Below are 20,803 nucleotides of genomic sequence, written 5' to 3' on the forward strand. Positions count from 1 at the left end.
TTTTGACCTTTTTAAGTTTCCTTTAATTTTTGTAGACTTGAATTTGATACTCAAAACTTTTGTAAGATTTATTTTTGACCTTCAAAATAATTTGGACAAGTGTACATGTTCTCATGAATTTTTTTTGTAATTTAAATTACAACCTTAATCTTTTTTTTTTTACCCTCCCATCCCTCCCCACACCTTTTTTACCCAAGATTGTAAGGCACAGAATTCGAATATTGAATTTAGCATTGGGGAAGACTCAATCTAGCAGTGCGGAAGACTCTAAGAGTTCTCTTTTGACTACTCAATATAGGTTAATGTTGTATACAATAATAGTATATACACCAGTTAGATATGTATGTGGCACATATGTTAAAAAAGCAAAGGAAGAGCCAAAAAAAATTAAAAAAACTTTGGAATATGTCTGACCAGAAAATAAGCAAATTGTCAATTGTGTAGCTAGTAGCTACCTTATTTATATAAAGTGCTTTCTCAGAAAGATTTATGGCTTTAGAAGGAGAGTAGTTTGAGAGACCAAAATCAACAACTTTTGAATATATCTTAGTAGAAAATAAGCAAATTACCAATTGTGTAGCTAGTAGCTACCTTATTATATGAAGTGTTTTCTCAAAAAGATTTACGGCTTTAAAAGGAAAGTAGCTTGAGAAATTTAAATTTTAAAATTAAAAATTAAAACAAAAAGCAATGGAGATGCGGGGTATCGATCCCCGTACCTCTCGCATGCTAAGCGAGCGCTCTACCATCTGAGCTACATCCCCAAGTGATGGATATCATAATTTAGTAGTGTTTTTAGGCCATTTCTTTTTTATTTATTGTTAATTTTAATACCAAAAAATAGAAAACAAAGATCAGCAAAAAAATTGGATTACATATGAAATTAATTCGTCAAAATATCACTAGTTCGACATTTGGTTATAATAGAAATCTAGAGATATTAGTGGTAGTTTTACACTTTTATTGGTGAAAAATTTTAAAAAAGGAATAAGAAGGAAAAAGAATGAAAAAATAATTTTAAAACTCATTCTAAGTATAAGCATACCAAATAAGAGAATTTCATTAAAATATTTGAGGGTAAAATTGTCATTTTAAATGACAAGGAAGGTATGTGTAATTTTTCAAATTTCAGGGGAGCTCAGTGAAATTGTTAGAAATCTCAGGGGAGGTTTTCGAAATTATTCCTAAAAGGAAAGTAGTTTGAGAAATTTAAATTTTAAAATTAAAAAAAAAAAAAGCAATGGAGATGCGGGGTATAGAAGAAAAATAAGCAAATTGTCAATTGTGTAGTTAGTAGCCGCCTTATTTAAATAAAGTGCTTTCTCAAAAAGATTTATGGCTTTAGAAGGAGAGTAGTTTGAGAGACCAAAATCAACAACTTTTGAATATACCTTAGTAGAAAATAAGCAAATTATCAATTGTGTAGCTAGTAGGTACCTTATTTATATGAAGTGTTTTCTCAAAAAGATTTATGGCTTTAAAAGGAAAGTAGTTTGAGAAATTAAAAATTAAAAAAAAAACAATGGAGATGCGGGGTATCGATCCCCGTACCTCTCGCATGCTAAGTGAGCGCTCTACCATCTGAGCTACATCCCCGAGTGATGGATATCATAATTTAGTAGTGTTTTTAGGCCATTTCTTTTTTTTATTTTTAATTTTAATACCAAAAAATAGAAAACAAAGATCAGCAAAAATATTGGATTACATATAAAATTAACGCGTCAAAAAAATCACTAGTTCGACATTTGGTTATAATAGAAATCTAGAGGTATTATTGATAGTTTTACAGTTTTATTGGAGAAAAATTTTTAAAAAGGAATAAGAAGGAAAAAGAATGAAAAAATAATTTTAAAACTCATTCTAAGGATAAACATACCAAATAAGAGAATTTCATTAAAATACTTAAGGGTAAAATTGTCATTTTAAATGACAAGGGAGGTATGTGTAATTTTTTAAATCTCAGGGGAGCTCAGTGAAATTGTTAGAAATCTCAGGAGAGGTTTTTGAAATTATCCCTAAAAGGAAAGTAGTTTGAGAATTTTAAATGTAAAAATTGTTTTTTAAAAAAAAAGCAATGGAGATGCGGGGTATAGAAGAAAAATAAGCAAATTGTCAATTGTGTAGTTAGTAGCCACCTTATTTAAATAAAGTGCTTTCTCAAAAAGATTTATGGCTTTAGAAGGAGAGTAGTTTGAGAGACCAAAATCAACAACTTTTGAATATACCTTAGTAGAAAATAAGCAAATTATCAATTGTGTAGCTAGTAGGTACCTTATTTATATGAAGTGTTTTCTCAAAAAGATTTATGGCTTTAAAAGGAAAGTAGTTTGAGAAATTAAAAATTAAAAAAAAAACAATGGAGATGCGGGGTATCGATCCCCGTACCTCTCGCATGCTAAGTGAGCGCTCTACCATCTGAGCTACATCCCCGAGTGATGGATATCATAATTTAGTAGTGTTTTTAGGCCATTTCTTTTTTTTATTTTTAATTTTAATACCAAAAAATAGAAAACAAAGATCAGCAAAAATATTGGATTACATATAAAATTAACGCGTCAAAAAAATCACTAGTTCGACATTTGGTTATAATAGAAATCTAGAGGTATTATTGATAGTTTTACAGTTTTATTGGAGAAAAATTTTTAAAAAGGAATAAGAAGGAAAAAGAATGAAAAAATAATTTTAAAACTCATTCTAAGGATAAACATACCAAATAAGAGAATTTCATTAAAATACTTAAGGGTAAAATTGTCATTTTAAATGACAAGGGAGGTATGTGTAATTTTTTAAATCTCAGGGGAGCTCAGTGAAATTGTTAGAAATCTCAGGAGAGGTTTTTGAAATTATCCCTAAAAGGAAAGTAGTTTGAGAATTTTAAATGTAAAAATTGTTTTTTAAAAAAAAAGCAATGGAGATGCGGGGTATAGAAGAAAAATAAGCAAATTGTCAATTGTGTAGTTAGTAGCCACCTTATTTAAATAAAGTGCTTTCTCAAAAAGATTTATGGCTTTAGAAGGAGAGTAGTTTGAGAGACCAAAATCAACAACTTTTGAATATACCTTAGTAGAAAATAAGCAAATTATCAATTGTGTAGCTAGTAGGTACCTTATTTATATGAAGTGTTTTCTCAAAAAGATTTATGGCTTTAAAAGGAAAGTAGTTTGAGAAATTAAAATTTAAAAAAAAAAACAATGGAGATGCGGGGTATCGATCCCCGTACCTCTCGCATGCTAAGCGAGCGCTCTACCATCTGAGCTACATCCCCGAGTGATGGATATCATAATTTAGTAGTGTTTTTAGGCCATTTCTTTTTTTTTATTTTTAATTTTAAAACCAAAAAATAGAAAACAAAGATCAGCAAAAATATTGGATTACATATAAAATTAACTCGTCAAAAAAATCACTAGTTCGACATTTGGTTATAATAGAAATCTAGAGGTATTATTGATAGTTTTACAGTTTTATTGGAGAAAAATTTTTAAAAAGGAATAAGAAGGAAAAAGAATGAAAAAATAATTTTAAAACTCATTCTAAGTATAAACATACCAAATAAGAGAATTTCATTAAAATATTTAAGGGTAAAATTGCCATTTTAAATAACAAGGGAGGTATGTGTAATTTTTTAAATTTCAGGGGAGTTCAGTGAAATTGTTAGAAATCTCAGGAGAGGTTTTTGAAATTATCCATAAAAGGAAAGTAGTTTGAGAAATTTAAATGTAAATTTTTTTTAAAAAAAAAAGCAATGGAGATGCGGGGTATAGAAGAAAAATAAGCAAATTGTCAATTGTGTAGTTAGTAGCCGCCTTATTTAAATAAAGTGCTTTCTCAAAAAGATTTATGGCTTTAGAAGGAGAGTAGTTTGAGAGACCAAAATCAACAACTTTTGAATATACCTTAGTAGAAAATAAGCAAATTATCAATTGTGTAGCTAGTAGGTACCTTATTTATATGAAGTGTTTTCTCAAAAAGATTTATGGCTTTAAAAGGAAAGTAGTTTGAGAAATTAAAAATTAAAAAAAAAACAGTGGAGATGAAAATAAGCAAATTATCAATTGTGTAGCTAGTAGGTACCTTATTTATATGAAGTGTTTTCTCAAAAAGATTTATGGCTTTAAAAGGAAAGTAGTTTGAGAAATTAAAAATTCAAAAAAAAACAGTGGAGATGCGGGGTATCGATCCCCGTACCTCTCGCATGCTAAGCGAGCGCTCTACCATCTGAGCTACATCCCCGAATAATTTCTTTGGAAAACAAATATTTCATATTTTCTTCTAGTTGGGTTTTACCCGTTAGGCCGTTACAAATTCTCTGCTCCGATACTTTTCACCTAAACCTCACCACCACCAATTCATGGCAGTTTTATCTCTCCCTTGTAAATTAAGGTACCAACCCTTCTACTGAATCCTTGTTCATGTCAGTGCTTTCTGCCGACATCATAAGATGATGATGATGATGATGAATTGCACTTTATAAGTTTAGACATTTGTTGCTTCCAAAAAGAAAAAAAAAATCCAAAACTGGAGTGGGTTTATCGAGCAACATGAGAATAACGAAGCAAAAATGGCAAACAAAATGGATTCCAATTTGCTGTTCAATATGACATTGGTCTTGACACTACAAAACAGTTCCAAAAATGAGTGTGTGTATATATATATGTGTGTGTGTGTTCTAGTTGAGGTAAAGACATTGATCTGGACAAACGAGAAGCTGGCTTCATATAAGATATAACATTTTAAAATACCATTGGTTGTGGTAATACTGAGTCAAGGAACAAGTGGTGCTTAATGAAACTCATCCTAATTATGAGTACATTAGTTAAAGGGCTTATCCTATTGGGAAGTTTCAAATGCAACAGATTATGTTGGATTTCATTATGCAGGTATATGCTTTGATTGTGTTTGTAGCCGTTAGTTGTACAATGCTGTTTAAGTTATGGCCAGCCCTTATTGTTCCTTTTTTTTAGTGTTGTGAGAATTGTTAGATGTGAATCTTGATTTTGGTTTCTACAACATTGCTGAGATGTTGGTCTGGAATCTTGGCTTGGTATTGATCATCTTGTCAGTTTCTGGCAATGTAACCAAGTAGGTTCGGTCTGTCATTGTTGCTGGCCCCTGTTGCTTTCTTTCTGAATATTGGAATTGAAGTGCTGATATTGGGAAGGGGAAGAAGAAAAGAGTTGGCTTAATAACATACAAAAATATTATCAGTGCCGTCATTCGCTTTGTTCATTTTGGACAAGTTATAGTTTCATGATTTTTGGATCTGTACATCAGCTAACTCAATTTAGACTGATGCGTCAGATTAATTGTCCCTTGATAAATTTTTTGTGCACATGAAATGGAGTTATAGTTTTCGAATGAAATTGAATGATTCAAATGCATTTTCTGAGGCTCCGATTGAAAATGATATGCAAATTCACTAAGATTATTCTTACCAGAATGGGATGAATGATACAGTATTACTGAACTGATAACTCAAATCGCAATGATAAATTATACATTCAGCTAGTACTCTCTCTCTCTCTCTCGTACACACACATTCACATAGAGAGGCAGTGGAGAAGGTTCGTCCTGAATAGCTTTCATGAGTGGGATAATTGCAGTTCAGATGAGTTAACTCTTATTTGAATCTCCTCTTGATCTCCAGGCCAAGTTGACTGATACTTGTAACGGCTGGCCCAAAAGAGATAATGCAGAAAATTTAACCCACTTAATATGCACATCAACCAGTAAAATCGTTCAAGGTGATAATGGTTCAAGTTACTTCCATAAAGCCATGGCGTGTGCCTAAAGGTGCTTGTAACTTTGTTGACAATTGATACAAGTACCGAGCTGAAATAATAACCTATGGCCAGTGAGGTCCAGGAGAGAGCTGTTGCTAATGACTTCATGCTAAATGGGGCCTCTGTGAAAAAGAAATCCATCATGCCAGCCAAGCTGAAAAGATCAGCTGATCCTAAAAACATATATTGCAATGCCACCCAAAGGAATGTGATTGGAAGAGGTTCTGTTGAATTTATCATGCCGGATTGCATTGCCACCTTCTTTCGCTTCATTTCCACTAATGCTGCAACAGCCATGGCCACAATTGAGAAAACTAAGCCAGTTCCAATTCGCTGTAAATGTGTGATTCCCATTTCTGTCCCGGTAGCCTTCCTAGCAAGTGGGATAATGATGTGATTGTAGATTGGTGCAAGTATCATGATGAAAATTACTGGGAAAACTGGAAGGGAAGCCGGTGGAACTGTGAACGAGCCAATCCTAGTGTCCATGGTTGCTGCTTGTTGGACTGAAAAGGTAGACAGCTGAGCAAGACAGCAGTTCAGCATCATGGTGGATGCAAAAATCGGCAAAATCTTAAAGACAATCCTCACTTCTTCTACTTCTTTGATGGTGCATTGTAGCAGTTGATGGAAAGGCCTTCCAATTGCCGCTCTATTTAGGAACCTCAGGTCTTCTGATGTTGTGTGAGTCTCTGCTCCATTTTTGCCATTTTTCTCTTCCAGGCCGGTTTCAGTTGTGTAGGTTGAGGTTGTGCTCGTGCTCATGATTGCATTCCTGGAAGTTGTTGAAGTGCAACACGTACAAACAGCTCCAGCCAAAACCTGGTGAAATATTAGTATGGATCTTCCTTGTTAGACATTGGCTAATAAAAAGTACAGAAACTGTAATTCTAGAGAAAAGCTATACCTTGAAAATGGTTGTAATAGGGCTTCCAGTTGGAATTTTGATCCTGTAAGTAGAAGAACCAAGTAGGAAGATTGGAATTGTAACAAGTATTATACCAGTTGAGATACCAAAGCCCCAGTGCCAACCTTTATTGTCTTCAATCCACACCATAAATGTTACTGCAATTAGTCCACCACAGGACAGGCAGAAGACGTAGTAATTGAAGAATGTCGACCTCTGCTTCCTTCCACGTGTGGTATCCTCATCAAACTGCTCAGCTCCATGTGGAGGAAGGGAACCTTTAATTCCTCCAACACCCAAGGCAACCAGATAGAGGCCTGCAAACAATATTGCTGCTTTCCCAGCATCAACTTGCTGGCATGAAGTGTTTCTGTTAATTGGTGTGCAAGCGGATGGTGTCAGTGAAGGTATGTGAGCTTGCACTGTGAGCATTAGCAGGCCCTGTTTCCAAGGTTTGCAATCAGTCAAAGCAAGAATACAAGGCCATAACCATGACTCATAGTGTCTATCTATCCTATGGTAAAAGTCTCCCTTAGAAAGATTCCTTTAGTCAAAATGGACTCATGTTAACCCTTATAAAAGAACTGCTATGCAATGAATACCTCTAGGCCATAGTAGTTGTCCGTCGATGCAGTGATTTGAGAATTGAACTCAATGTTTCAAGCATCTTTTTTTTTTATTACCTCCCACCCCCAACTCTCAGGCCCAAAATATGTTTCAAGCATCTTTATTTGTTGATACTGAAAGAAAGAAAAAACTTTTATTTGCTTCAAAACTGAAAACTATTATGACTATTGTATTTGTCAATTTACCGCTGAATCTGTCAAAACCATTGCCCCAAGTAGGAGTTTTATTCATAGTTCATACATTTTTCTGCATGGTACGTGCAATTGAGTAGTCATACATATCTTCATGAGTTATTATTGTTACAGAGAAGTGTTTATGTCTCCATTAAGTGAACTCCCTCTGTTTGAGTTCTGTATAACTTTTGTACTATGAGGGGCTTAAAGTTGCTTACATGGACATTTTCAGTTTGCTAGATCCACTCTCTTCAAAATCACTCATTCTTCTAAAGATCAAAAGATACTCCACCAATGAATCTTATTTGCATTTTGCCTATTTGATAACAGGTGCTTCAATGGTAAACCTCACCTCTGCAAGCTGTGAAATTAATGCTAAACCATAGTTCTATTGATTGATCACTATTGAAGTTATTGACCATGAGACGCAAGTCTGACATGCTTGTTTTGGACCATTTATTGGCTAAAGAGCAGTTCATTATTTGATAGATATTCAACTACATTGTGTGTCATGTAAGTCAGTTGACTAAACAAATTTGGAATCTAAGGATAGTTCTTACCAGGAACTCAATTGTTGCGCTTATGAGATAGATGCAATAGGTGGTGAAGAAGGCATCAGATAAAAAGCCTCCAAGAAGAGCAAGGAGAAATGCAGTGCCCATGAAGTTAGTTACCATGTTCGCTGAATTAGATGGAGAGTAATGCATGAATTTTGACAAGTAAAGCACCAGGTTGCTTGCATTTGCCAGGTATGTGAGATTCTCCAGTATCTCGACAACTAAAATTGCAAGCGGAGAAAATCAAGTAAGTATTTGTTGTGGCATTTCTCTGGTTGTTAAAAGTGAACAAAGGTGCAGAGGGATTATCCTATCAAAAAATTCTATCTTCAACTTTTGTGTTGAACTCTCTAGCAATCATCATAGCAGTATATTTACTACTGGTAAATATATACCTTGAAACATAGATATTCAAACTAACCTAAGACAAAGGATGCAGCAACCATGCCACCATGCTTGCCTCTCAGGGCTGGTCTGTTTCGCCAATCTACATAGCCTTCCCATTTGTCTGAATAGTGTCTTTCCTCCTGCATTTGTGGCATGAAAAGATCATGAAACAGGGCTCTCAATTTGATGGAGAAGAATCTAAGTAGAAACACAAATTAAAGTATCAGAAAAAGTGTGCACCATTGCTGTTGACAGTGTATGCTTATCTGATTGCAGGAGACCTGATCAAACACCTTTACTGTTTTGGTAGGAGTTACTCTGCAATTGCATTTATATACTGCAGGGATTTTGTCTTTTTTGTTTCTGTTGTGTGTGTGTGTGTGTTGTTGGGGGGGGGGGGGTCCAGCCTAAGAAAATTCTGGATTCTTTACTAGGAAGATTTATTCTTGGATGTTTTGACCAATGTTAGAGTTTGGAAGTGGCATAATTAAACCAAACTTCCTAATATTAGTTGTTTCCTATTTCTAAATTAAAAGAATAGTCAAATTTTAGTGGTTTACTTGTCTAAGGTATAGAATAATTATTTGGTACTTTTCTGTCTTAGTAGTTTCCTATTTACCAAGTACTGTGTGCTATATATGGGGTGTCTGGTTATTTGTTTCAGTTGAGAAGAGTGAGAGGAAAATTAAAGAGAGTTGTGGTTGTTGTAAAGGCAATTATGTTTAGAATTTTTGCCGATCTCTATATGAAAGTCGGATGTGCTTATTATATGTGTGATTGATTGATAATAAACTCCTTTTCTCCCACATATTTTAGTTTGTGTCAAGTATGGTTCCGCGTAACTACACATTTTTAGGTGCTGACATTGGATATCAAGTGGTGTTTGTGTTTTGAGAGTACAGAAGAAAGAGAGGGGTCTAGAGCCATTTTTACTTGTTTATTACAAGATAGGCATGACATTTAATAGGACTAGCAAAATTTAGTGGTTTATGTATCTTTTTTTCATAATTGGCAGATATTACCAGAAAGGGCAGTAGCCATTACTTATCAAAAACCTCACGTATTCTGGAGACTGAAGATCTGAAAAATAACTCTTATCAGGTTGGTGTTTAAACGGGTGGAATCGTATGATGAATGAGTTCACTCTTAGCTGGTTGTCTACATAAGTGCCATGATATGATGCTTGACTACCTGTATCAGCATCAGGTTGGTGTTTAAACAGGTGGAATCGTAGTATAAATGTGTTTACTCTTAGCTGGTTGCCTACATAAGCACCATGATATGATGCTTGACTTACTTGTATAAGCATTTGCTGGTGGACAACATGAGATGACATGAAACATTATGTGCAGCCTGATGATCAACTAAGTTCATGATGCTTATATTCTAGTGCTTTAGTGCTGTTGAATAGCTGCCTTTCCAGATGTAATTGGTTAGTTTTAAAAGCTATATGCATAATGGAGTTCTAAGAATGCTATAACTGCCTTGTTTTTATTTTCTATGATTGAAAAAAAAAAAATCAATTGTTCTTCAATATCTATCTTGTATATCCTGCTCGACACCCTATTGCTCATGAACACTATTTTCTTCTTTGTTATATAGATGGACCTAATTTTCTCGAATCATCAACTTCATTCATCAGAGGCCATTTTCTCGAATCATCGGAGGGTGATTACAAGTCATTGTCCAGTTCACATGGACTCTCTCCTTCAGCTGGTTACCATAGAGCTCTGAACTACATTCTAGTTGTTTCTTCTTGCTGCTGGAATCGTCTGGTTATGGCTTACTCATCAAGTGGTCTAATTGATTTTATCAGTTCCTATCTGGGCCATCCAGTGTTCTTGTTGCTTCGATAGGTCAGATGTGTGGATATGTTTGCAATAGAATTTTGAAGTGCATGATTTTAGGAAATAGTAATAACTACAACTACAGAAAATGGCTTTGGCATGAAGATTTACTTTCCTTAGGAAATTTGCCCCCACTATTCTACTATCGGGTTCGCGGCAATTCCCTCTAGGAATAACAAAGCCAACCAGAATTTCCACACAATAGTATGCAGAAATTCTCCCAATAACGGTTTAGAGAATATTGTTTTGAACAAATTAAAGTAGAAGAAAAAGTAAAACCAAAAGTAAAAGTGAGTTTTTTGATATCTGGACACTCTTATTTATAATGTTCAGATACCCTAAAAGAAATGTCATGTCTTTTAGAAACGTATTTCTTCATGAATAGACACTTTTTTAAAATAAATGGATACTTAACTGTTGTATGAGTTGTATCATTAGACACAACACTAAAAGGAAACCGTTTAATTAAGAAGAAATATTAAAATGAAATTAATTTTAATTAAAATTAATTTTGGTTCTTAAGTGCCCAAGTGCCAATCTTTTGAATATTAAATTTATATTTTAATTCAATAGTCAACGTGATAAATGTATGTGCAATTTTGAAGTTTTCTTCCAAAATTTCCCACCATCCAAATTGATTTGAATAGGTGTGCACTTGACTATAAACATCTTGTATTCTTCACGCACTTTCAATATGGAATTCATCACTAACTATTTCCAACACATGATATAATAGATCCTCAAGCTGAGTGATCATGACCCTTCAAAGTATGAAATCATATTTACAGATTTCTGTAGTTTTATTTAAACTTTTGATGCATTTTTTCAAACATCTCTTGATTAGAAGCATGGGACAGTTTTTTATTTGCTTTACTAGTGATGATCTGGGTGAGGCCAGGGTAAAGTTACCTGTCTTTTTCATGTGATTCAGCAATTAGTAGCGGTTTCATTCGCTTTATGGATACACAAGTACACGTCTCCAAATCAACAGTGGTTTTTGTGCTTATGAAATACATGTTGTTATTGATAACAAGGTAGGTAAAAAGTTGCCTTGGGTCAAACCTTTCTCCTGGGAATGATGCCCAATGCTTTTACTGATGTTTCTGATTATATGACTCGTTTGTTCTTTAAGATTTCTGCACTTTTTATTCCATCTCTGATCAACTAAACTCTATTATTACCGTGGAAGGAGGAATAGAACATTCAATCATTATACTGTAAATATAGATACTCCCTCTAGATTTAAGTGCAATGGTTTTGTGCTGGTATAATCATCACCTTCAATCAAGCTTGTTATGCTGCTGCTTCTCGAACTTTCCGTTTTGGTGCTGTATGACTGCTAATTAAGTGGTGTACTTGGGAGCTTCCTAAAGTTAAGCAAGGACCTAATCTACTTGATGATCTTTCTTTTTATTTCTAAACCCCGAAATATGCCACATAACTGCTTCTATAAGAAACTTCATTTTTTTCACAGCCTTTGGACGGATGGCCACCATCAAGCCATTAAGGCTTTATGGGGTGGGAGGCGAGGGTTTAAACCTTGTCTCTCACCAATTATCACAGTATGTGGCTCTCTAAAAATCCAGATGGGTGTGTAGTGCACCCATTTGATCTGATGGTGGTTCAATTCCCATCGGCCCCCCAAAGGCTCAGTTAGGTCCGCCCCTAGAATAGGTTAGAGTAGGAGTAAGCGTAGAGTAGATTATTATCCACTGTCGAAAAAAAAAAGAAGAGAAACTTCTTTTTTTTTTCTTTTTTTTTGTGTCAGTATTACTATGTCATCTTCATAGAGATTATTTACTCCGTGGCTACCAAGTTTAAGCATTTTTAATTGGATTTTATGCTGATGCTGATTGTGAAGTCTGATATTAATCTTGGTAACTGTTTTCTTTTCTTCTTCCAGTGCTTTATTTTTTAAAAAAATTTTCTTTCAACGAGACCTGCATATCCTGAAATTCAATTTTTCTTCCAGTACTGTATGTGAGTATATAAATAGATGATATCCTGAAGGCTTAGCATTCTGCTAACATCATGAAAAAGTCATAGTTACTGATATAATTTATTCTTCTAATTCATATTGTAAAGAATTGCTCTACTTTGTTGTACTTCGAAGGGATTATCTGCAGAAGAAAGGGCCTCTAGCCTCAGAATATGGACTAAAGCTCTTCCTGTTCCTAAAAGTCATGCACTACTAACTTTACATTTCTGCTACTTCCGCATGCCCATTTCCTGAAGTAATGCATTTCTGGAACAATCAGACCTGTCTGCGTCTGCCAGGTTGGGGGGTTTTCTCCCATGATTGGTGACCTGTGGATAAAAATCGCATGCCACTTCCACATTTCAGCCATATTCTTGAAGTTATGTAGGCTGGATGTGGATGTGACAGGGTGCAGTTCTTCAACCTTCTACCGACCTCTGGTAGTGGAAATTTCATCAAAGCACTATTTCCGACTCTCATGGTGACCAGTGTCAAGAAAGGCCGCCCTTTCCTGAGAGCACTTCAACCTTGAGATTTCCTGATCTATAGCATGTTTTTGTAAGAAACTCAACCTTCCTAATCATGATTTCTAAGTACTTTATATGTTAGGACCGGGCCAGGAATAGACAAACTCAAGTTAGCACAAAGTAGGCGGTATAACCGACCATATAATAGATAGGCGGTAGATACCAGCCATATAATAATTAGGCGGTAAAACCGACCATATAAAGACGGATAACAAAGCAAATAAAAGACACAGAAGATTTACGTGGTTCGGTCAAATTGACCTACGTCCACGGGCGAGGGAGGAGCAATATTTCTACTATGAAGAAGAAATACAAAAGACCGTAGGAAAGTGGTTCCTAGGCCAATAGGCACTTACAAAAGAGTTTAGAAAATATTCCTAAACTCAAAATAAGAGAGCCTAAAATATTTGACTAAATGGGCTAAATGACTCAAGAAGCTAATAGCCCATATAACTCTCTTAAGTGGTGCAAGTTAATTCCTTCAATAAGCTTCCTTATTTATAGGAAACCAGAGAAGGCTTTCCTCAAGCCTTTGTCGATGTGGGATGCAAAATTTTGCCACCAATTCAACCGTGGTGGGCGTTGAAAAGTCAACAAATCTCCACCTTGGCATAATTTTGGATTCCACCCAAAAAACTGCTCCACCTTCTTCACATAAGCCCCAATGGGCTTAAATCACCAATAACGAACACCAATCAAGTCCAAGCACTGCTTGAACTTGTAAAGTGGAAGATGTTTTGTAAACATATCGGCTGGATTGTCCTTAGTATTGATTTTCTGAATAAGGACTTTTCCCTCAGCAATGATATCCCGAATGAAGTGATACTTCACATCAATGTGTTTCGTCCTCTCATGATACATCTGATCTTTAGTCAAGTGTATGGTACTTTGACTATCACAGTGAATATCAATAACACCTTGATATAGACTTAGCTCGCTAAATAAACTCTTCAACCACAAGGCTTCTTTGATTGCCTCGGTCACAGCCATATATTCTGCTTCAGTAGTAGACAAAGCTACGACAGGTTGTAAAGTAGCTTTCCAACTAACAGCACAACCGCCAATGCAAAATACATAGCCTGAAAGTGATCTTCTCCTGTCAAGATCCCCAGCGTAGTCTGAGTCTACAAAACCAACCAAAGTGTTATTATTTCTTCCAAACTCCAAACATGCATTTGAAGTACCTCGCAAGTATCTGAGAATCCACTTCACAGCTTGCCAATGTGCTTTACCAGGGCAAAACATATATCTGCTAACAACACTGACTGCTTGTGCAATATCTGGACGAGTACAAACCATTGCATACATAATACTGCCGACTGCACTGGAATAAGGAACCCGTGCCATATAATCTTCCTCTTCGTCTGATTTTGGTGATTGAGCAGCGGATAGCCGAAAATGGCTAGCAAGAGGAGTAGATACTGGTTTAGCATCTTTCATGCCAAAACGCTCCAAAACTTTCTCAAGGTAATTTTTCTGGGTCAAAAATAACTTCCCTACTCCTCGATCTCGCTTGATATCCATGCCAAGAATTTTCTTAGCTGCGCCCAAATCTTTCATTTCAAATTCACTATTTAACTGCAGTTTCAAAGTGTGAATTTCTGACAAATTCTTGGCAGCAATGAGCATATCATCAACATAAAGCAGCAAATAAATGAAAGAACCATTATTTAACTTCCGGAAGTAAACACAACTATCATACATGCTCCTCAAATAACCATGACCCAACATAAAGGAATCAAACCTTTTATACCATTGTCTTGGAGACTGCTTCAATCCATATAAGGATTTCTTCAATAAGCAAACATGGTCTTCCTTACCTTCAATTTCAAAACCCTGGGGTTGTTTCATATAAATTTGTTCTTCAAGTTCGCCATGTAAGAAAGTTGTCTTAACATCAAGCTGCTCTAACTCCAAATTATACATGGCTACTAAAGCAAGCAAAACACGAATAGAGCTATGTTTAACAACAGGTGAGAATATATCATTAAAATCAACACCTTGTACCTGACTATAGCCCTTTGCAACCAATCGTGCTTTATATCTTGCATCTTCAACCCCTGGAATACCTTCCTTCTTCTTGAAGACCCATTTGCATCCAACAATTTTCTTAGCTGACGGCGGCTTTACAAGAACCCAAGTTTCATTACGATGGAGAGATTCAATTTCTTCATTCATCGCAATCAACCACTTTGCAGAATCATCACAAGAAACTGCTTCTGAATAGGTGGAAGGCTCACCAACTGCATCAGTTTCTTCTGCAATAGACAAAGCATATGCAACTAAATTTGCATATCTTTGTGGTGGTCGAATGTCTCTCCTTTGTCTATCTCTGGCTATGGAATATTCCTCTTCTTCTGAACTATCTTCCACAGTAGACTCAGGTGCATCTACTGGCATTTGTTGAATAGAAGATTTGGTCTGAGAAGGACCAGAACTGCCAATATCAAGCTCCACCTGCTTCTGTGTACTATCAGTAGTACAAGGACTAGAAGACTCCTTCTTGGAAGATAACATAGACAATTCATCAAAAGTAACATCTCTACTGATCACAAATTTTGGAGATTTGGGATCAGGACACCATAATCTGTATCCTTTCACCCCAAAAGCATACCCAAGAAAAATGCACTTTTTAGCCCTAGGCTCCAATTTTCCATCATTCACGTGCATGTATGCTGGACACCCAAAAACTTTTAAATTGGAGTAATCAGCAGGAGTACCTGACCAAACTTGCTCAGGAGTTTTGAAATCAAGAGATGCAGAAGGAGAACGGTTGACAATATAACAGGCCATATTGATCGCCTCTGCCCAAAAGTCGTTTGTCAACCCTGCATTAGAGATCATACACCTTGCTCTCTCCAAAAGAGTTCTGTTCATACGTTCGGCCACACCATTTTGTTGAGACGTCATCCTGACGGTGTGATGCCGAACAATTCCTTCATTCTTGCAGAATTCATTAAATTCACCTCCACAAAATTCCATGCCATTATCTGTTCTCAACCGCTTAATGTGTTTTCCTGTTTGCTTCTCAATCAAAACTTTCCATTGCTTGAAAGTTACGAAAACATCATTTTTATGTTTAAGAAAATAGACCCAAACTTTCCTTGAATAATCATCAATGAAAGTCAACATGTACCTGGCACCTCCTTTAGAAGGAGCACGAGAAGGCCCCCAGAGGTCTGAATGAATGTAGTCCAAAGTTCCTTTTGTCCTGTGAACTGCCGGCAACTGGAAGCTAACTCTCTTCTGCTTTCCAAAAATGCAATGTTCACAGAGTCCCATCTTTCCAATACTTTGACTACCAAGAAGACCTCGTTTGCATAAAATAGATAAGCCCTTCTCGCTCATGTGCCCCAATCTCATGTGCCATAATTTGGTAAAATCAGAATCAGACAAAGTTGATGTAGAAACAGCAGCAGCACCTGTAACAGTAGATCCCTGCAAAATATATAAAGTACCAGATCTGTGTGCCTTCATAACAACAAGAGCTCCTCGAGTGATTTTGAGAACTCCGTCTCCACCTGAATACCTGCACCCGATAGACTCAAGAGTGCCCAAAGAGATGAGATTTTTCTTCAAATCTGGAACATGTCTAACATCTGTGAGCGTTCTCACAACACCATCGTACATTTTAATCCGGATTGTGCCTTTGCCAACAACTTTACAAACAGCGTTGTTGCCCATTAAGACAACTCCACCTTCAGTTGATTCATATGTTGAAAACCAGTCCCTATTGGGACACATATGATACGAACAACCCGAATCTAAAATCCACTCATTGTTAGACCTAAAATTATTTTCCGTTGCACAGAAAATAGTTCCATCATTCTCATCAGCTGCTATACTAGCTTCAGCGGATTCAGTATTTTTCTCAACAAATTTCCCTTTTTGCTTTTCTTTATTTTTCAATTTAAAGCAATCAGAGATAACATGGCCCTTCTTTTTACAATAATTGCACACCACATTTTTATGTCTGGATTTGGATCTACTTCTATTTTCTGTGTTTCTCTTTTCAGATCTACCCCGAACAAACAAGCCATCGGCTTGACTCCCACTAGTTTCCCCAGTAATGTCCCTATCTATCTGCTCTTTAGATTTTAATGCAGATTTAATTTCCCGATACGAAATTGTTTCCTTTCCATAAATCATAGTATCGCGGAAATGCTTAAAAGACTGGGGAAGGGAACACAAAAGTAATAGGGCTTGATCTTCATCATCAATTTTCGAATCTATATTCCCCAAATCCATAATAATGGAATCAAATTTATCAAGATGGGAGAGTATAGATGTACCTTCAGACATCCGAAGCATGTACAAACTCTGGTTCAAATATAGCCGATTCTCGACTGTCTTCTTCATATACAAGGCTTTTAATTTATCCCACATAGCCTTGGCCGAAGTCTCCGTTGCTACCTCACGCAATACCTCATCGGAGAGATTTAAGATTATGCTGGATCTGGCCTTCTTATCCATATCGGCGAAATCCGCATCCTTGACTTCTTCTGGTTTGTTCTCGATTCCGTGAATTGCTAGATCAACTCCGTCTTGAACAAGAATGGCCTCCATCTTGAGCTGCCACATTCCGAAGTTGACATTCCTGTCGAATTTCTCGACAACCGTCTTTGTTATCGTCATTGTTGCCACAAAATCTGTAACGTGAAGTTTGTCTCAAAAAAAAACTGGCCAAACAAATATGCAAGTCTCGTGAGCGGACCCCACAGGGTGAGCGGACCCCACAAGATAAGCGGGCCCCACGGGATGAACGGACCCCACAAGGTGAGCGGGCCCCACGGATAAACGGACCCCACAGGATGAGTGGGCCCCACAGATAAACGGACCCCACAGGATGAGTGGGCCCCACAGATGAACCTGTCTTGCAAAATATAACAACCAGCTCTGATACCAGTTTGTTAGGACCGGGCCAGGAATAGACAAACTCAAGTTAGCACAAAGTAGGCGGTATAACCGACCATATAATAGATAGGCGGTAGATACCAGCCATATAATAATTAGGCGGTAAAACCGACCATATAAAGACGGATAACAAAGCAAATAAAAGACACAGAAGATTTACGTGGTTCGGTCAAATTGACCTACGTCCACGGGCGAGGGAGGAGCAATATTTCTACTATGAAGAAAAAATACAAAAGACCGTAGGAAAGTGGTTCCTAGGCCAATAGGCACTTACAAAAGAGTTTAGAAAATATTCCTAAACTCAAAATAAGAGAGCCTAAAATATTTGACTAAATGGGCTAAATGACTCAAGAAGCTAATAGTCCATATAACTCTCTTAAGTGGTGCAAGTTAATTCCTTCAATAAGCTTCCTTATTTATAGGAAACCAGAGAAGGCTTTCCTCAAGCCTTTGTCGATGTGGGATGCAAAATTTTGCCACCAATTCAACCGTGGTGGGCGTTGAAAAGTCAACATTATATGTGGAGAGCAGTAGTAATCAGCTTAAATTCTTGCCTGCAAGTTTATAAACTGTACTGTGAACTTGGAAAGTTCTACAATTTTTGTGCTTGATTAGTTAAGAAAGTACATAATTGCATATAACCATAGTCCACAGACGTAGGGGAATAGTGGATATGGACATAGCATATGCAATCAGGTGCTAGACAAAGGATCTTATACGTACGCTCCTTTCACAAATCTGGGACCAGAGGTGACCCTTTACCTCAGGAAAGGGGTAGTAGCGGTGTTGACTGTTTTAACACCTTAGCCGGCCATTGCAACCCTTTTTTAGCCCTTTCTTTTTTTACTACTGTTTAAGAGCCATTGCTTCCAGGACTTAGGACTGAGTACCCTTGTGAATTTGCTTATGCATTGGTCACTGATGGAATAAGGTCATAATTGACTAGCTAATTGTGTAACACACCAATTTTCTTACAAGATCTGTGACTAATTTTTCCGACTTTTAAGTGGCCTCAATGATTTCCACATTATGAAAATCTAGTGTTAAAACCAGGGATGGCAACGGATTCGGGGCGGGAGATGTTGCCAAAACACTCGCCCTGTCCCCGACTCCGTTCCTCCTCCCCGCTGTGCCCCGCTTCTCCAGTGGGTGCTCGCGGGTGATAATTTAATTTTTTTTTCTAGAAGTTTTTATTCAATAGATCAAAACTAAATTCAAAGAATAAAATAAAATACGAAGCTGAAAAAAGAAAAAAATGAAACAAGAAAAGTGTTGAAACAAAATACCAAGAAATTAAGATACTCAATTGGATTTTATAGATAACATTTAGGAATACTCATAGAACACGTAACATATTTGTACCAAATATCAATTAGGAATTCGGATAGAAATGAAATAAAGGTTATGTTTAGTTGTCAAATATTCTAAATTTATTATTATTAGATTATATAATATATTACATTTACTTATATTAATAAATTGAAGCGGGAGACAGGACGGGGATATCGTCCCCTGTCCCATTTAAAACAGGCGGAGAAAATTTCCTCCCGCCCCCGCCCTGCCTCAGTACTCGTGGGTGCTCACTTTCGTTGCCATCCCTAGTTAAAACTCGTAAAATTGAAATTCTTGGTTGATTTTTGCTTGAGTATCCCCACCCCCCCCCCTCTCCCGGCGGGCAAAACTTTTGCAATATGAATTGTCCATTAGTAAGGGTTTTTGACGCCATTAATTGGTTTGCACAGACTGTGTTGTCGCAGAAATGAAAGATAGCTAGTGATGCATAAGCCTGAAAACGTGCTGCTCATTAATACAGATTCTTTATTTGTTGGGACTGAAATTTGATAACTAGCCGACCAAGAAAGCTGATTGGCTTACAATGTGAAGAATGTGTAAAACGGCTGGCACCACAGCCGATGTTCAGCGTGAAAGCTTTGATGAGAAACCAAACCATATCTGATATGTCACAAGCATCATAAATTCTTGAAAATGATTAAATCCCACTCATTGGTCCTATCCAAGAGATATTATTTGCTTCTTCACTACTCTCGATTCCTTCACACCACGCAATGGTCAAAAAGATCCCATCTAAGTTTAACAACATAATTGTGAGGCAAAAAAAAAAGAGTAATTAAAAATTTCAGAGCCAGGATCTTGTAGATGCTTCGGCTTCACTCTGATTCTCTTCAGTTTCTTCTAGTAAATCATTAGATATACTGACAATGCAACTGAGTTTGGCATGTACTGTCAAATATATCTGAAGCACTTGTCAAATAGGCTCTGCCAAAATATGAACTATCTGGAGAACTTCTGATCTTATTAGAATGAGAACAAACAAACAAGAATAATGTTTTCGTTTTGACCGAGACAACTTTCAGCCATGCGAAGGCACATATGGAAGAGTAGAATGGACAGCCACACATCCAATTTAATGGGCGTTTGCCTCAAATCCTTTGATGTTTGCCCACTGAGTAATTCTGCACATGAATGAACGTGTCAATAACCATGCAGAATACTTTGATCTTTGCGGCATTGAGTTTTTCTAGTTATGGGACAAATTATTTACACAAATTTATCTGCTTGCATCATAAACACATATTTTTTAATCTTTTTTTTATTTCATATACATCACATAAAAAAAGTGATATAGTAACTTTTTTCAAATTCTTATTCCAAATAATCTCCTATCCAAACACGCCCATATTACTCATTTCATCACATGTGACTTAGTTCAATAGAATGTTAAAAGATATCTGGTAGTGTACTGCTACTCCAATGGTTATTCATTCCTTGTAATATTATGATTAAAAAAAAAAGTACATATTTTGCATTGTAAATGAATTTTGGAGATTTAATTGGTAATTTTTATCCATCCACGATAGATATTTTTCTCGACTAGCTATCAAGTTTGCATGTTTTTACCTTGTTATCTCCTTTGCAATTGCTTGCTCTTGTTTGATCTAGAGGTTCACCCCCAACTCATGGACAAGTCTAGTTGGATTCTCCCTTCACCATATTATAAGAGTAGAGTAGATTGTTGCCGTTAGATGGAAAAAAAAAATCAAAATACTAGCCAATAAACTAACTCCTTACACCATGAGGGTTATAT

The 20,803-nt window shown here is 36.3% G+C and overlaps 1 protein-coding gene and 5 non-coding genes across 8 annotated transcripts; all 6 read right to left on the bottom strand.

The window, feature by feature from the left end:
* Window positions 1-691: 691 nt before the first annotated feature.
* On the bottom strand, window positions 692-764 carry TRNAA-AGC (transfer RNA alanine (anticodon AGC)). Its single transcript has one exon. It is a non-coding gene; the product is annotated as a tRNA-Ala (tRNA).
* Window positions 765-1,523: 759 nt separating this feature from the next.
* Window positions 1,524-1,596, bottom strand: TRNAA-AGC (transfer RNA alanine (anticodon AGC)). Its single transcript has one exon. It is a non-coding gene; the product is annotated as a tRNA-Ala (tRNA).
* A 761-nt stretch (window positions 1,597-2,357) lies between these two features.
* Window positions 2,358-2,430, bottom strand: TRNAA-AGC (transfer RNA alanine (anticodon AGC)). The gene has a single exon. It is a non-coding gene; the product is annotated as a tRNA-Ala (tRNA).
* Window positions 2,431-3,192: 762 nt separating this feature from the next.
* Window positions 3,193-3,265, bottom strand: TRNAA-AGC (transfer RNA alanine (anticodon AGC)). The gene has a single exon. It is a non-coding gene; the product is annotated as a tRNA-Ala (tRNA).
* An 892-nt stretch (window positions 3,266-4,157) lies between these two features.
* TRNAA-AGC (transfer RNA alanine (anticodon AGC)) lies at window positions 4,158-4,230 on the bottom strand. The gene has a single exon. It is a non-coding gene; the product is annotated as a tRNA-Ala (tRNA).
* A 1,164-nt stretch (window positions 4,231-5,394) lies between these two features.
* LOC113741950 (protein NRT1/ PTR FAMILY 4.6-like) lies at window positions 5,395-8,742 on the bottom strand. Of its 3 annotated transcripts, XM_072048019.1 has the most exons (6): window positions 8,672-8,742; window positions 8,466-8,571; window positions 8,048-8,265; window positions 6,688-7,128; window positions 6,372-6,602; window positions 5,395-6,302 (listed from the first exon to the last, which is right to left on the bottom strand). In XM_072048019.1, exons 1-6 carry the CDS (start codon window positions 8,672-8,674, stop codon window positions 5,580-5,582), a joined length of 1,722 nt encoding a protein of 573 aa, XP_071904120.1. In that variant the 5' UTR covers window positions 8,675-8,742; the 3' UTR covers window positions 5,395-5,579. The 3 variants fall into 3 exon arrangements, with proteins under 3 accessions (XP_071904120.1, XP_027125426.1, XP_071904119.1); XM_027269625.2 differs by having other exon boundaries at window positions 5,395-6,602; XM_072048018.1 differs by lacking the exon at window positions 8,672-8,742 and having other exon boundaries at window positions 5,395-6,602; window positions 8,466-8,577.
* Between the last annotated feature and the right edge of the window lie 12,061 nt (window positions 8,743-20,803).

The sequence above is a fragment of the Coffea arabica genome, chromosome 4e (genome assembly GCF_036785885.1).
Source record: "Coffea arabica cultivar ET-39 chromosome 4e, Coffea Arabica ET-39 HiFi, whole genome shotgun sequence".
Taxonomy (NCBI): domain Eukaryota; kingdom Viridiplantae; phylum Streptophyta; class Magnoliopsida; order Gentianales; family Rubiaceae; genus Coffea; species Coffea arabica.

Excerpts from the sequence above, each read along its gene's own strand:
- LOC113741950 (XM_072048018.1), bottom strand. The coding sequence starts at position 8,577 with ATGCAGGAGGAAAGACACTATTCAGACAAATGGGAAGGCTATGTAGAT. Across the intron at positions 8,266-8,465 it reads TGCTGCATCCTTTGTCTTAG|TTGTCGAGATACTGGAGAAT; the intron begins GTTAGTTTGAAT and ends TTGCAATTTTAG. Across the intron at positions 7,129-8,047 it reads GCGCAACAATTGAGTTCCTG|GGCCTGCTAATGCTCACAGT; the intron begins GTAAGAACTATC and ends CCTTGGAAACAG.